This window comes from Podarcis liolepis (assembly GCF_965112155.1).
Source record: "Podarcis liolepis genome assembly, chromosome: 2".
NCBI lineage: Eukaryota > Metazoa > Chordata > Lepidosauria > Squamata > Lacertidae > Podarcis > Podarcis liolepis.
Genome location: NC_139555.1, coordinates 14614113 through 14631222, shown reverse-complemented (window position 1 = coordinate 14631222; position 17110 = coordinate 14614113). Strand labels below are relative to the sequence as shown.

At 48.8% G+C, this 17110-nt stretch overlaps 1 protein-coding gene across 2 annotated transcripts in view; it reads left to right on the top strand.

The window, feature by feature from the left end:
- LOC310700415 (inactive dipeptidyl peptidase 10-like) overlaps positions 1-17110 on the top strand; it is a 53513-nt gene that overhangs the window by 21749 nt on the left and 14654 nt on the right. The window contains exons 11-19 of one of the 2 annotated variants that reach the window (XM_083489996.1): positions 1288-1411; positions 3144-3182; positions 6406-6513; positions 8001-8092; positions 8198-8245; positions 14198-14316; positions 15439-15486; positions 16697-16795; positions 16951-17017. In XM_083489996.1, the coding sequence (XP_083346122.1) occupies positions 1288-1411; positions 3144-3182; positions 6406-6513; positions 8001-8092; positions 8198-8245; positions 14198-14316; positions 15439-15486; positions 16697-16795; positions 16951-17017 (744 nt within the window). The remainder of the gene's footprint in view (positions 1-1287; positions 1412-3143; positions 3183-6405; positions 6514-8000; positions 8093-8197; positions 8246-14197; positions 14317-15438; positions 15487-16696; positions 16796-16950; positions 17018-17110) is intronic. The other variant, XM_083489997.1, reaches the window with a different exon arrangement.

Below are 17110 nucleotides of genomic sequence, written 5' to 3'. Positions count from 1 at the left end.
ACCTGACAATAGTCACTGACTGCATTACCTGAGCAGCCTGGCCATTCTTTTGTGATGGTTAGTACTTTAGTTCCTGAATCCAGGTCACAGCCTCACCCTATTCATAAACAAATATGCCCTTAAGATAGGATTTGTAAGCGAAAAGACAATGGGAAGGCTTTCCTTACTACAGAGGAATATCTGAGGTCATTGGGAGAGTCAGAATGGCCTCAGGATTGCTCTCCCATGCTATTTCAGACACATGGTTTATATATTTAGATATGTGTGCATTTATGAATATTTATTCTATATTGGGGGACGCGGGTGGCGCTGTGGGTTAAACCACAGAGCCTAGGACTTGCCGATCGGAAGGTTGGCGGTTCGAATCCCTGCGACAGGGTAAGCTCCCATTTCTCGATCCCAGCTCCTGCCAACCTCACAGTTCGAAAGCACGTCAAAGTGCAAGTAGATAAATAGGTACCGCTCCGGCGGGAAGGTAAACAGTGTTTCCGTGCACTATTCTGGTTCACCAGAAGCGGCTTAGGCATGCTGGCCACATGACCCGGAAGCTGTACGCCGGCTCCCTCGGCCAATAAAGCGAGATGAGCTCCGCAACCCCAGAGTTGATCATGACTGGACCTAATGGTCAGGGGTCCCTTTACCTTTTTATTCTATATTGGAGAACTTAGAATTCTTATAACAAGGGCAACAGGTTTCCCACTCCTGCTTTAATGTATAGCGTCCAACAGGGGGTGCCAGCTTCAGTAAAATATTGTGGGGGCCCAGGGAAGCTCCACCCTGCATCATCTATCACATGATGTGGTTCACACACACCATTTAAATGGAAATGCCCATCAACTTTGTGGGGGCCTAGTCCCCTCAAATATTTTATTGTGGCGGCCCAAGTCCCTACTGCCCCTAGGAACCAGCTCCTATGGCGTCCACCACAGCTAGTCCACATGCAACCTGTAATTATTTACCTAACATTTGCAGACTGAAAAAAAGACGCTAGCGAATGCCGGTCATATTTCCTTTACTGATCTCAGAAGAACGTGCAAAGTGCAGCCATTGCTGTTTTCGCTCTCAAACCTTTGATATCTCTCTGTGCCGGTCAGTTCAGAAGCTAGCTTGCTTTTTTTTTTTTGTACTTCCTGTCCGGCACAGGGCAAGAATACAACGAAAGGGGCCTGGACATGCTGGTCGGCTAATGGATTGGTGAACTTTTTGCCAAATGACCCCTGAGGGAGCCAAGACTGTTTAGTTTCCGCCATCCCAAGCATGCTGGTTTCACTACTGCTCTCTTTCCAGGGAATATTACATCACCATGGTAAAATGGGTGGGACACTCCCGCTTGGCTGTGCGATGGTTAAATAGGCCGCAGAACATGTCCGTGCTGAGTCTGTGTGAAGCTGCCACAGGGACCTGCACCGAGGTGAGCTCCATTACTAAGTACAGTCATACCTCAGGTTAAATTTGCTTCAAGTTGAGCGCGTTCGAGTTGCGCTCCACGGCAACCCGGAAGTAACGGAGCGTGTTACTTCTGGGTTTCACTGCTTGCGCATGCGCAGACGCTCAAAATGACGTCATGCGCAGAAGCGGCAAAAAGCGATGTGCGCGTGCGCAGACGTGCCATCGCTAGATACGTTTACCTCTAGATGCGAACAGGGCTCCGGAACGGATCACGTTCGTATCTATTTGGGAAATTTAATCCTGCGTCCAGTCAGGCTTCCCCTGCGCAACTCTGTTCGGGAGCTGACCTGGCAGGAAGAGCAGAGTAGCAGCGGTCCTGCGTCCGTGTGAGATGAGGGATAAATCACGTCAGGAGACAGTTCGGTTCTTATCTCTAGAAGCGTTTATTTACAAGCAGTAAATCAGTCACATTCCATCGGAGCTTTCCGGCATCTTTCCCGTGCTAAAAGCACACACACAGCCTCTGAGTTGAGCTGCGTCTTAGGCAGAAGCGAAAGCAAGTCTGAACAGCAATACAGACTGGGACGCACTTCTCTGCGACAAGCTCCTCCCAGATACAGGACACCATGGAGTTTTAACCCTGTCAGTTTCAAACTCCACACGTATTATAATACACCCGTATTATTTCGTTAGGACATTCCTCTATCCCACCTTTCCTCCAACGTGCTCAAAGTGGCGTGCACCCGATTCTCCCCCACCTCACAACAACCCTGTGAGGTAGGTTAGGCTAAGACAGGTACCCCCAAACTTGGCCCTCCAGATGTTTTGGGACTACAACTCCCATCATCCCTAGCTAACAGGACCAGTGGTCAGGGATGATGGGAATTGTAGTCCCAAAACATCTGGAGGGCTGAGTTTGGGGGTGCCTGAGCTAAGAGATGGTGACTGGCCCCAGTGAGCTTGATAGCAGAATTGGGGGCTTGACACCTGGTCTTCCAGATCGTGATATTTAACAACTATACCAAAATTGTCCCTCATGTACTTCTGTGTGTGAGAGAACTGGGTTTCTGTGTATGGAGTTCGTACTATAGCTACCTTTTAAAGCCATTCTTTAGAAAGCCTTTCAAAATACACCTTTTAAATGCATCCTTTCATGAAATGGAGGATGTTGTTGCTGTTGTTTAGTCGTTTAGTCGTGTCCGACTCTTTGTGACCCCATGGACCAGAGCACACCAAGCACTTCTGTCTTCCACTGCCTCCCGCAGTTTGGTCAAACTCATGCTGGTAGCTTTGACAACACTATCTAACCATCTCGTCCTCTGTCGTCCCCTTCTCCTTGTGCCCTAGAGGGTTCTAATTTAGTACCTCAGGGAGTTAATAAAGAATACAGTCATACCTCGGGTTACAGACGCTTCAGGTTGCGCGTTTTCGGGATACGGACGTACCGAAACCCTGAAGTACCGGAACGAGTTACTACCGGGTTTTGACACTGACGCATGTGCAGCAATGCTAAATCGCGCTTTGCGCATGCACAGAAATGCTGAATCGCAACCCGCGCATGTGCAGACGCAGCACTGCGGGTTGCAGACACTGCAGGTTGCAAACATGCCTCCCGCACAGATCACATTCGCAACCCGAACGTCCACTGTACAGGAGTGGGGTTGTGGTTGGGGAGTCTAGTATGAGGTAGCAGGGTGAGGTTTTGTCCTATTTTCTCCCAAACGCTTTGCTAACCACGTTTTGCATCCTCTTAGAGATACAAAGTGACATCAGATTTCTGGGTGGACATGCAGGTAAGAGGCTTGAGATCATTCTATTCCTTTATTATTCCCTGTGCCAGGCCAGCTACATTCCCACATCTCATCAGGAAATTGCTGTTTATATATATATATTTTTCTTCAAAATGTCCATGTCAATCATCATCACAAACAATAAATGACCATTCATTTAGCAAGGGATGTCAGGTAACCTAAAAGACCCAAGTTGTAAATGTTTGCTATCCAGAATAAGTTAGTTCTGCTCCCGGCTGATGGCAGAAAAGCAATAGCAGCTAAAAGGGACGTGGGTGGCGCTGTGGGTTAAACCACAGAGCCTAGGACTTGCCGATCAGAAGGTTGGCGGTTTGAATCCCCGCGACGGGGTGAGCTCCCATTGCTCAGTCCCTGCTCCTGCCAACCTAGCAGTTCAAAAGCACATCAAAGTGCAAGTAGATAAATAGGTACCGCTCCGGCAGGAAGGTAAATGGCACTTCCGTGCGCTGCTCTGGTTCACCAGAAGCGGCTTAGTCATGCTGGCTACATGACCCGGAAGCTGTACACCGGCTCCCTCGGCCAATAATAATAATAAAAGCAATAGCAGCTTGGAGAGACCTTTGTGTGTGGAAGCAAACCTATTCCCAGCTTCTGATATTCTGGCCAATAAGTGCACAGCCACAGGGATGGTGGGCGAGAACTTAAAAATGCCTTCTCCAAATTATTCATCCATTTCATAACATGAAATAATATCACTATTTGTGTTTAGTTTTTCTGCTGGTTGTTTTGACTTTTGATAGTTCCTTCGGTGTGTCCTCCAGGGGTGGGAAACCTGTGCAGTCTCTTCCAGATGTTGTTGGGTTTTGATGGTCGGGGTGATGGGAGACAATATCTGGAAGGCCACAGGTCAGCCATCTTTGCCTCGGGCTGCATCCACTGCAGGTACCAGGAAATCAGGACCTACTGAATATTCACAGCCTGGCCCATGACCCAAAAACTATGAAACATTTTTTGCTTGGGGGTTGAGGAGTTGAGGAGAAACAGAGGACATAAGGCAACCCGAGTGGAGAGGGAGAAAGGGTTGGCTTCGCATGCAGAAGTGCCATGGTATAATCTTCGGCATATCTATGGTATGCCGGATAGAGACTCCTCCTGGAAGTCCTGGAGATCTGCTACCAGTCAGTGTAGATAGTACTGATCCTAGTGGACATCAGGTGGGGCTGTGGTCTAAACCACCAAGCCTCTTGGGCTTGCCAGTCAGAAGTTCGGCGGTTCGAATCCCTGCGACAGGGTGAGCTCCCGTTGCTCTGTCCCAGCTTCTGCCAACCTAGCAGTTCGAAAGCACACCAGTTCAAGTAGATAAATAGGTACCACTGCAGTGGGAAGATAAACGGCGTTTCCATGCACTCTGGTTTCCGTTGCGCCAGAAGCGGCTTAGTCATGCTGGCCACATGACTCGGAAAGCTGTCTGTGGACAAACGCCGACTCCCTTGGCCTGAAAGCGAGATGAGCGCTGCAACCCCATAGTCACCTTTGACTGGACTTTATCATCCAGGGGTCCGTTACCTTTACGTTTAGATGGATTAATGGTTAGGCAGCGTCCTATGCAATGCAAACCCAGGGTGTTCGGAACCGTGTAAAATAAATTAATCAATGTCCAGCCTGGCAGCACACTTGAGCCGGGTTTGGCAGGTGGGTCTAACTGCTGTATCTTCATTTCCCACATGCCCCCGAACAAGCCTCACTCTGAGGCCCTGTGGGAAATGAACGTGGCGGCAGCTAAACTCACCCAGTGCTGCTCAGACGTGGCTGCCTGCCACTACGTATAGTTACAGGAGGTCCTGGGTCAAAGGGGAAATACTTGAAGGGAGAACTTCGTGTAGAAGGGAACTGGAGGAGCAAGCCAAAGTGGGCTTGGAGGCCGAGGTGTAAGCAGGGCTCCCAGTTTAGTAAACTTAAGTTGTTTCTGTGTGAGTTTACCTGAAGTGCCTAGAGTCTGTTTTTAAGAAGGGCAGCCTCCTGGACAACAGTAAAGCCACCATCTGGGTTAGGGAGGCACACGAGCAGAGAAGGGGGACGGCCCACACCCATCAGAGGTCTAATAATAATAATAATAATAATAATAATAATAATAATAATGGGCATCAGGCAAAAACGTTCCTCTTTAACAAGGCCTTTGGCTGATTGACATCCAAATGCCCCTTTCCCCTATAATTTTTATTGAAGCTTTTTTGTGATACAAAACAAACAAATAAGCAAGGAAAGGTACATATAGCGTCTCCGGTTTCAATTTATAGCCTTTTAAAATGTAATGGGCAGGGGGCATTATTGGGTTGCTTTTGTTTTGTATTTTCTGTTTTTATATTGTGATTTTTATGTTGTAACCGCCCTCAGGTCTGCGGGTATAGGGCAGTATACAAATACAGTGGTACCTCGGGTTACATACGCTTCAGGTTACATACGCTTCAGGTTACAGACGCCACTCACCCAGAAATAGTACCTCAGGTTAAGAACTTTGCTTCAGGATGAGAACAGAAATCATGCTCCGGTGGTGTGGTGGCAGTGGGAGGCCCCATTAGCTAAAGTGGTGCTTCAGGTAGGGAAAGGAGAGTGTTAGCCGCTTTGAGACTCCTTCGGGTATCAAATCCAAACTCTTCTTCTTCAGGTTAAGAACAGTTTCAGGTTAAGAACGGACCTCCGGAATGAATTAAGTACTTAACCTGAGTGTCAGGGAACTGACATCGGAGCTAGAGGCGGAGGGAAGGCTCTCAAATGATGCTGGAGAAGGGCCCAGCAGGGAGAGAGGCAGCTCCGCAGATGGGGAAGCAAATCAGCGCAACACCAGGGATATAGAGGGGCTGATGGGGGAATCGGCGAGAGGGCTCCAGGACTCTTCACCGGACACCAGCGGGGAGAGCACGGGTCCTCCGCTACCCACGCCCACCCTGCGCAGAAGAGTTCCGTGCAGAGAGAGTAGGAGGAGACTGGGTGTCAAACAACTTTTATGTTGGAAAAGATTTAAGAAACGCCCACTGACGGATTCTGCTAGCGACTGAGGCAGCCACGAAGTGAAGGGCTGTCCAGACCGAGAGGTTTAGCAAGGCAACAAAGCCTGGAGAGGCGGCAACTTACGCACGAGCAACCCATACGCATTACACTGAGGTACCACTGTAATAATAACAACAACAACAACAACAACAACAATATCAAACACTCACCTGAGTATCCAGCAATGCATTCACACCTTCCTTTCTATGTATCCCAGCAAGGAATGCCTATCTTTTCTGAAGACGCCGAGACCCTTTTTCTGCCGGTGCCTGTGAAGCAAGGGCCTCGTGGAGAATTCCACCACGTCACCATGCTTTCCACGCAGGTAAACTTAGCTACCCGATAACCACCTGCTGCATGTGACTGCCAACTTTAAAACCCCCCCATTTTCAGACGAGGAACGGCTTCCTACAGAAGTTGCTGTTTGCTTCTCCATATGCCTGCTGGCCTCACATCTTATGCCATGTCCCATGAGACATTTGAAAGCAGGGTTGGGCAACTTGTACCTCTAGGATGGTGTGCAGATTTTGGCTGAATTATGAAATTCTGGGAGCTGTAGTCCATCAACACCTGAAAGTCACCAAGTTAGGTACCCCGAAAGATGCCTTATGAATCTTTCGGGGTACCTAACTTGGTGACTTTCAGGTGTTGATGGACTACAGCTCCCAGAATCCCTGGCCATAGGCCATGCCAGCCTGGGCTGCTGGGAATTGAGAGCCCAACGAAAACATCTCTGGTGGGCACCATGTTGGCTGGTGCCTGGTATTAAAGGCACAGCAGCCCTGTCAAGAAAACCAAAAGCAAAACTTGGAAACTCTCTGTGGTTCACAGCATGGTAGTAACGGTGAAATATACTCGGAGTCGAGAGTGGATTTCATGCTCTTTATTCAGCTCATAGTGGTGAGGAGGAATGGAAGTTCCCCCAGAATGTCTGCTTTATATACATTATTTACGCAATGGGCCCCACATGATTGGCTAATTCTGGAATTCTCCTGTAGGCCAATCAGGTTGCGGATTCACTTCCACCTGGAGCTGGATTGGGTGGCTCCTGCTGACCAATCAGACTGCTGCATTCTGGATCCTATTGTTCTAGGACCAATCGGACTGCTGCATTTTGGATCCTATTCAACTCAGTACATAACAAATGGGAAAAGGAGGAACCACAGACTGGGCACTGGGGGAAGAAGGAAGACTAAAGGGAACGGTTAATAAGGAAACTGGAATGGTGTGTGAGAGACAATATGCACAGGAAACTGGAGAAAAAGAGTGTGTCTCTTACTGTGATCCTCAGCTCAGTCTGAAGGAAAATATTCAATATACAGTGGTACCTCGGGTTACATACGCTTCAGGTTACATACACTTCAGGTTACAGACTCCGCTAACCCAGAAATAGTACCTCGGGTTAAGAACTTTGCTTCAGGATGAGAACAGAAATCGTGCTCCGGCGGCGCGGCGGCAGCAGGAGGCCCCATTAGCTAAAGTGGTGCTTCAGGTTAAGAACAGTTTCAGGTTAAGAACGGACCTCCGGAACGAATTAAGTACTTAACCCGAGGTACCACTGTACCATGAAACCCCAGCTTCGAGAACAATAATCATTTTCCATCTAGGATTCCTACCCCACCCCCCCTTTAACTAGACATGGAATAGCAACCCAATATGCCGAAGTTCAGCCAGTGAATGTCTTGAGTTTGCTAGAGTTTTGCATGTCCGTCTGCAGGAACAGAGGGGAACAGTGGTGGGAAGATAGCAACAACACCTGGATTGTGATGGCACATGTGAGTCTTCTCTACTCCTTCTTCTTTCTCCTGCCAGCCCAGTCGCAAAGAGAGCAGCGTGCGCCTCCTGACCTCTGGGACCTGGGACGTCACCAGGATCCTGGCCTATGATGAGAACAGCAAACGGCTGTGAGTACCCGGAGGCCATGGTCCTATCCGTGCCCCAGAGCAGCTCCTCCAGATGGAAGTAGGTGGGGAAAACTATGTCCTTGCTGACACTCTCCTTTTCCTTAGATATTTCCTGAGTTCTGAAGACAGGCTCAGCTCCAAACATTTATACAGGTGAGTATTCTGGCTCGTGCCCTACTAATAATGCTTGGAATTTATACAGAGCACAAATAGGACCTTCTGTTCAGGGTTTCAGCTAACCAGCCATGCCATCTTCCAGGAAACTCTATTCCACCATTGTTCCAGCTTTCTGTGTCTCCCCACCGCTGTCAGTCAGTATTTTGTGCCCATTAAGTATCCTCAATGCTCACTAAGCTGTTTTTTCTTGTAACCCCCCTCCAAATATTTAGGGTCTGTTTTACCACTGAGTTTCTTTTTTATATATAATAATTTTTATTAAGTTTTCCATTTAACAATCATATCACATTAATTATTCCAAATTATATCAATACAAATCATAAAGTCCAAATATTTTGCCATGCTTCGAGGTCAGTAGGGTCCAATCATCTCATATTTCTGCTGCTTTTATTGTTCACCAGTCCCATCTTCCAATCTTCTTGTTGTTATCCTTTTTCTTCTTCATAGCCTCTGAGTTGTTTCCACAGGCCAGTTAAAGTTAGCAATATTATACAGTGGTGCCTCGCAAGACGAAATTAATCCGTTCCGCGATTCTCTTCGTCTAGCGGTTTTTTCGTCTTGCGAAGCAACCCTATTAGCGGCTTAGCGCTATTAGCGGTTTAGCGGCTATTAAAGGCTTAGCGGCTTAGAGGCTAAAAGGCTATTAGCGGCTTAGCGGCTTAGAAAAAGGGGGGAAGGGGAAAAAATCGCAAGACTCGCAATACTTTTTCGTTTTGCGAAGCAAGCCCATAGGGAAATTCGTCTTGCGAAGTGCATCGAAAAACGGAAAACCCTTTCGTCTAGCGGGTTTTTTGTCTTGCGAGGCATTCGTCTTGTGGGGCACCACTGTACTTCTGTGTGAACTTTGTAAGGCTCTCCCTTTTTAAAAAAGCTGGTAAGTCTTGTGTTTGCAATAAATCTTGACACGCTGATCCAAAAGTCCTCCTCGGGTGGCAGGCGCCATTTTTTCAGTTCCGATGAAATAAAATCTAGGCATTTGCTCATAAATTTTCCCAGACAAGTTGCACCATAAATTAGCCTTTCCAGGGAAGATGTGCCGAGTCAAACTTAGAGTACAAACATGATAACAGAGTAAAGGCTCACCTCTCCCTATGGCTATTAATCTCGCAACATAGTCTGTCTCATAATGGCGTTTTACCGCTGAGTTTCATCATACTTCTTTCTGCAAAGAAGGATGTGACAAATCCCAGTGTCTTGGCCTCAGTAATGGACTGGATGAGAGCCAACAAACTGAAACTCAGTGCGGATAAGAATGAGGCACTGTTAGTGGGTGGTTCCCTAGACCAGATGGGTGGGAGGTCTCCTGCTCTTGATGGGGTTACGCTTCCACCCAAAGGAGCAGGTTCGTAGCTTGGGGGTCCTCCTGGATCCTTTGCTGTCACTCGAGGCTCAGGTGGCCTCAGTGGCCCAGAGTGCCTTCCATCAGCTTCGGCTGGCGGCCCAGCTATGTCCCTAACTAGACAGGGATAGCCTAACTACTGTTGTCTATGCTCTCGTAACCTCAAGTCTAGATTACTGCAATGCGTTATACATAGGGCTGTCTCTGAAGACGCTTCGGAAACTTCAGCTAGTGCAGAATTCAGCAGCCAGCTTGCTCACTGGATCAAGACAGTTTGAGCATATTACACTGCTCCTGGTCTGAATGCACTGGCTACCAATTAGTTTCCTGGCCCGATTCAAAGTACTGGTTTGGACCTGTTAAGCCTTAAAAGGCTCAGGACAGCAATACTTCAAGCACCGCCTCTTTCCGTATGAACCTACCCGGACCCTGAGACCATTTTCTGAGGCCCTTCTTCGTGTGCCTCCTCCTTGAGAGGCCCAGAGGGTGGCAACATGAGAACAGGGCCTTCTCTGCAGTGGCTCCCCATCTGTGGAATGCTCTCCCCAGGGAAGTTCGCCTGGCGCCTTCATTATACACCTTTAGGCGTTACTTTTTAACCAGGACTTTGGTTGATCTGATTTACATCCTATGCCCTTTTAAAATGTGTTTTTTGGGGGGGAGCTATTGGGTTGTTCGGGACGCGGGTGGCACTGTGGGTTAAACCACTGAGCCTAGGACTTGCCGATCAGAAGGTCGGCGGTTCGAATCCCCGCGACAGGGTGAGCTCCCGTGTCTCGGTCCCTGCTCCTGCCAACCTAGCAGTTCAAAAGCACGTCAAAGTGCAAGTAGATAAATAGGTACCGCTCCGGCGGGAAGGTAAACGGCATTTCCGTGCGCTGCTCTGGTTCGCCAGAAACGGCTTAGTCATGCTGGCCACATGACCCGGAAGCTGTACGCTGGCTCCCTTGGCCAATAAAGCGAGATGAGCGCTGCAACCCCAGAGTCGGTCACGACTGGACCTAATGGTCAGGGGTCTCTTTACTTTTACCTTTATTGGGTTGTTGTTTTTATTTTTATTATGTATTTTGTGGTTTTATATCTTGATTTTATTCTGTGGACCACCCTGAGACACCCCCCCCCTGGGTATAGGGCGGTATATTAAATAAATAAATAAGCAATCAATCAATCAGTCCCATGGTACCATGCTGTGACTTCTTTGCAAAGCATTTTGAGGATCAAATCACTTGCATCTGCAAGTGAATCTCAAGATGTGTCGAGAGCACTGTCTAGTCCTGTTACGTTGGATGACTTTGAGTTGGTAAGGCTCGAGGATGCAGACAAGGTGCTTGGACCGGACAGGGCGACCACTTGCACTCTGAACCCTCTTGACTGATAAAAACTATCAGGGAGAGGACCATAGCTGTCAACGTTTCCCTTTTTTTTTAAGGGAAATTCCCTTATTCTGAATAGGATTCCTTGCAAGAAAAGGGAAAAGTTGACAGCTATGGAGAGGACACCCCCTTCTGTCACCTCCATGGCTGTGGTTAATATCTCCTTACGAGAGGGGATAGTCCCTGCCAGCTCGAAGGAGGCAATGGTAAAAAAAAGCCTCCCTCAGTTTGAAAATCTAAGTAATTACTGGCCAACTGCCAATCTCCTCTTCTTGGGCAAGGTTCTTGAGCAGGTGGTCATGGAGGAAACTGATTCTCTAGATCAGTGTTTCCCAACCTTTTTGGGGCAAAGGCACACTTGTTTCATGAAAAAAATCTCGAGGCACACCACCATTACAGCCCCGTGACGTCAGCGCGCAGCGTCACGCCGGGAGGGACATGAATTGCTAGCAAATTACATAATCACCTCCTTGAGGGCTGGCTCATCTTCTCCGAAGGCAGAACCCCATTAATTAACAGCACAGACTCACACCATAGCCAAGACGAGGGGGGAAAACCTCAGTCATGCACAGTCATGCACATGTGGGGGCTAAATGAGGACGAAGACCGGGCAGAGAGCAGGGTTCAAATCACCCCACCTGGCCAGGACAATCCCTGGGTGCTCCCTTGGGCCACTCGCCTGACCCACCTCGCAGGGCTGTTGTTGTGAGGATAACACGGGGAGAACCACGCGCGCCCCGGGAGCTCCTTGGAGGAGAAAGCGGGCGATGAATGCAATGCACGAAATATATGAGAGGCGACCAGGTTTTGCAGGTGAGGGCCCCCCGCCAGCCTCCGCTTCCAACACCCGGCGCAACGACACCGAAGTTTCCCCCCGGGCTTGGCTCGGGGAGCAGGGCTGCTCCCCCCGGCTCCCCTTCGCCCTCCCGGCTCTCTCTGCCGCCCACTGGGGACCCCCCTCACATGCCAAGTCCGGAGCGCGGTGGAAGTTGCATGCATGCATGCAGGGCGCCGCGTTGCCATTGCATTGCACTGCACTCCATGCAACGCCTGCATGCATGCATTGCCTTGCACGCCCGCCAAGGGGTCTCCCCGTGGTCCGATGCGTCCCCTCCGGCGCGGATGCAGCATTGCAAAAATAAAACCCCCCCGACGCAGCCCTACCTGGGGGGCAGCCTCCGCCTCCGCCGCTCCACCCCCGCGGGGATCCCCGGGCTCCATCCTGCCGCCCGATATCCGTGGGGGCGCAGGCAGGCTGCGCGGGGTCTGCGCGGAAGAGCCCCTGCCCGCCCGGCCGCCGCCGCGCTCATTCCATGGCCGGGAGAAGAGCGCTTCAAACAAAACGCCCGGCCCGCCAGGCCACGCTGGGAAACGTAGTTCACGCACCCCGCGCGGGAGCAGAGCCCAAGGGCGAGGGGACTACGGATCCCGGCAGCCCCCGCGCCAGGGACGGAGGGGGAGAGGCCGGGTGCAGGCATGGAGGGACGGGTGGGCGAGCGAGTGAGTGAGTGGCAGCCGCCAAGCCTTGGCCGAGAGCCAGGAAGGGCCTCCCCGGAGGAGGAGGAGGAGGGAGGCGCAGAGCGGGAGGGAGGGAGGGAACCCCAGGGGTCATCTAGTGACGGCGCCCCAATCGAAAATTTGACTTAAAAAAAAAATCTTTCGAATTTTTTAATTTTTCCCGCGGCACACCAGGCAACATCTCACGGCACACTAGTGTGCCGCGGAACAGTGGTTGGGAAACACTGCTCTAGATCCATTTCAATCGGGGCCTGGTTTTGACACACAAATGGATTTGGTCACCCTGTGTGAAGGCCTGTGTCGGAAGAGAGGCAGGGGAAATGTGTTCCTGTTAATTCTCCTCTACTTCTCAGTGGCCCCCTCAAGGAAGAGAAGTATTCCTTCCACACTAGAGGTATATAAGGGTCTGAATCTGGTCTATAGCCTTGCCCGTTCTAATGTTTATGAGCCAGACGAATAGTAAATTATTATTATTATTATTATTATTATTATTATTATTGAATTTATTACCTAGGGGTTTCAGGGCAGTTTACAAAATAAAATCAAGATATAAAACCACAAAATAACTAATAAAAACAAAAACAACCCAATAGGCCCCCCCTTGAAAAAAAAAACATTTTAAAAGGGCATAGGATGTAAATTAGATCAACCAAAGGCCTGGTTAAAAAGGAACGTTTTTGCCTGTGTGAAATTGCTGTCACCTAGTGGCATTCAGGTGGAATTACATCCCGAATCCCGAATCTCACCCATCCTTCCTAGTCAGACTATTCAGGGCAAATGAAATATTCGGACCGAAATAGAAAAATTCCACTGAGTTGAATTTTTTTTAAAAAAGCATTTTTCATGTGTTAAGGTGCTGCTCCTCTGTCAATTTCAATTAATGCATCTATAGCAGTATTTTCCAAACTTGGGTCTCCAGCTGGATTTGGACTACAGTTCCCATCATCCCTGATCACTGGTCCTGCTAGTTAGCGATGATGGGAATTGTAGTCCTAAATCAGCTGGAGACCCAAGTTTGGGAAACCCTGATCTATAGGATGGGGGTGTAGCAGGTTCCATCTCTGCCCACTAAGTACATTATTTTTTTTGTATGTGGTAATATACCATTGGGAAGCGGGTGGTGCTGTGGGTTAAACCACAGAGCCTAGGACTTGCCAATCAGAAGGTCAGCGGTTCGAATCCCCAAGACGGGGTGAGCTCCCGTTGTTCGGTCCCTGCTCCTGCCAACCTAGCTGTTCAAAAGCACGTCAAAGTGCAAGTAGATAAATAGGTACCACTCCGGCGGGAAGGTAAACGGCGTTTCCATGCACTGCTCTGGTTCGCCAGAAGTGGCTTAGTCATGCTGGCTACATGACCCAGAAGCTGTACGCCGGCTCCCTCAGCCAATAAAGCAAGATGAGCGCCGCAACCCCAGAGTCGGTCACGACTGGACCTAATGGTCAGGGCTCCCTTTACCTTTACCTTATACCCATATATAAGGTTCAGTTCCAGTTCAGGTTTTCATATGCTTCTGTGCGTTGTATCCTTTGAACTTGATTTTCCAACATCCAACTCTAGTTTTCAATACTGCAGCACTTCGGCTCACTATGGGTAATGAGGGCATCACTGGGGCTGAGAGGAAGTCATGGCACCCCCTCTGTCTTGGGGGTGAAAGGGAAAGGCTTCTCAATATGTCCTTCTCCTCCTCTTCCTGGGCAGTGTTGAACTTGACAGCTCCTTCAACCGCACCTGTGTGACCTGCGGCCTGCAGCCCGGCTGCTCCTTTGTAGATGTCCGTTTCAGCCCCAGGATGAGGCATTTTATATTGTTCTGCAAAGGTGGGTTTCGGCAAGGGAAGACAGGTGCAAGACAAACTTGCGGATTTACCCAAATACATATATTTATATCTGCTTTTATTATGACATTTGGGCCTGTCTGACGGATGGATCAAAACTGTTAAGGTACCTTCCATGATGGATAGAAAGCTAAAATGTTGATGCATGCACACTCTGACTGCTTGTAAAGCATAGCTGTCAACCATCCCTTATTTGGCGGGAAAGTTCCTTATCCCAGCGCCGTGTCCTGCTGCTGTCCCTTATTGATGATGTCCCTTAAATTTCCCGGGTTTCAAAGGAAGCAGCTCCTCTCCTTCCCTCCCTGCTGGCCAGGGAGGAGGGAGGCTCCAACTGTGTTGCTTGGCTGCGTTGCTCACCCAATAAGGAGTCTAAGAACGACTGGGGGGTGGAGCTTGCATGCCTTGTGCCGATCAAATCAGCCATGTTGTCTGGGGACTCGCCTTTGCTCAGCGCTTCCCAGCGGAGAGGTGACGGTGGTTTTCCTTGCTGCATCCCCTTTGCCATGTTGCTGCGCTGTGGGAACCACCACTTGAGGCTTCGTTTGGCCGCTGGCTGGGCTTTCTGCCTTTGGCTCGGAGAAGCACAGAAGTTGAACATACCTGTGCTCTGAAAATCCCTTATTTTGGCTGCTGATCCCTTATTTTTGAGGCTGCTGGTCCCTTATTTTCAAATCTGTAAGTTGACAGCTATGTTGTAAAGTCCCAAAAAAATGTAGACAAATAGGAATGCCCTCTTAACTTACTTAAACAGTCTTCAGATTTGGGAAGGATGGAATTGTCAGTAGGGCACACAAACTGTGTGTGTGCATTTAGATACACACACACACATACACATTTTATCTAGAGCCAGACGCTACTCAGGGCTGGCTATGAAGATGTTGCCAATTCTATGAGCAAAAAGAAAAGGGGGAAATGATAGATCCCTTTTTCAAGGGTTTTAAAGTCTAATGAAGGAAAGAAAGAGACAGATGGTCTCGAAGCAACACAACTCATTCACTTAAGCAAGTCCTGTATGCATGTAACAGTGTCCAGTTCTTATCTTGTGAATTGCCCAACATGGCCAATGGTTTGTTTACTACTGACCTGAGTTTTCTCCACCCCACAGGGCCGGGAGTCCCTCAAGTCTCTGTTCACCGCACAGCTAACCCCCGTGGTGAGTATCAGATTTGAGGGGGGGAATTTGCTTTAAAAACAAACAAACAGTGTTAGTCTGATGGGTGGTGGTAAATATGATCTGCATACTTTCTGAGAGACAGTATATTTGTGTTGTGGTTCTGATTTGGTGACTGAGTGTGCATTGGTTTGGCGTATCTGAACCCATCTGTCTTCATGTACCCAATGCTTTTCTCTGCACTGATCTCTCAACAGATCACAGGAGCAGGTGAAACCAGTTTGGGGAGACTATGTGGGCCATGTTCTCGTTCTGTGTGTCTGATCAGCTCTGAGCTGATCGTGGCTGATTTTTCTGTGTCCAAAGGGAAGTTGTCCACCTGCTTTTCTGCCCCAACCTAAAGGATGTCAGCATCGCCCTTGAGCCAGTGCCACTAACTAGACTCATCCACTTCAGCCCCGACTGGGCTAGGCGAGCTGGGCAGCACTGACAGAGACCACCTACTGCACAGGAACAGGTCAAAGTGCTGTGGACTCACAGCTTAGAGTTGTGAGCACCGGATTCACTTCCACAAGAAGACAGTCGTCGCACAGCAGAGCATAGCAGAGCATAAACGACTCAGAGAGCAGCTCTGTAGAATATCTTCTTTTATTCTATCTACAACTATAATACACAACTATGTACAGAGCTAAATGAGGTCTAAGCGAAAATGCTGAACTGCACTGAGTGTCTGCAGCTGCTCTTATCAGCAACCTTATCTATACACACAACCTCTCTCTAACACTCTCTCTCTCTGACATGAGGTTGGAGCGGAATAAGTAGAGAGCAGAAACCGCCCCCTCCTCTCTGGAGAATCAGCAGAGAACATCAACAGATTCTTGGATATGGGAGGGGTGAAATCTCCTCAAAGAAGAGTTCTGTGTTATATGAAAACATATTTGCTACGTTGTTCACCTTGGTCTCAATAACGGTTGTAATTTACTTCCCACGTGAGTTACATAATGAGGAAACACTTTTAGCCTTGTGCCTAATAGCTGCAGTTAAGCCCTATTCCCTTGAATTCAAGGCCAGCTTTTTAAAAGCAGCTTTGCCCCTCGTTATCGCAACATCCTGCATCAGTGAGTTCCAGAGATCTGCTATATTTATGGGGGAACTACTGTTTCTAAAAGACTGGCATCCACAACTGACTTGTGTAGGGAGTTGCCCAAGTGCTACTAACGGTGTTGGTATCTGTCTCATTCCTGGCTCCCAGACTTCCTTCTCCTGGAAGAGAACAGCCTTTTGCAAGATGCCCTTATGCATAAAGAGATGCCGTTGGTGGAATTCAGGTCGTTTCGACTTGCTAACTACGGTGAGGATGCAAAGGTTGTCCCTCTACTTCCCAAGCCCCTCACAGGAAGTTCATTTCATGGCTGTGATCATAAGAAGCATGCTACTGGATCGCGACCAAAGGCCTCTCCTCCTATATTCAGTCACATATTTTTTCTTGTTTCCCTTACAACTCAGACCTGTCTGTGCGTGTGACCCTGCCGCCGCCACACCAGTGTGCCTTCTGTCCATTGCTACTGCTGCTGTGAGTAGTGGGGAGGAGAGAGAAATAAGATTCAGATTTCATCTAAAGGCAAAGTTATCCAATCTGCACATTCCGAAACTAAACCAAAAATAA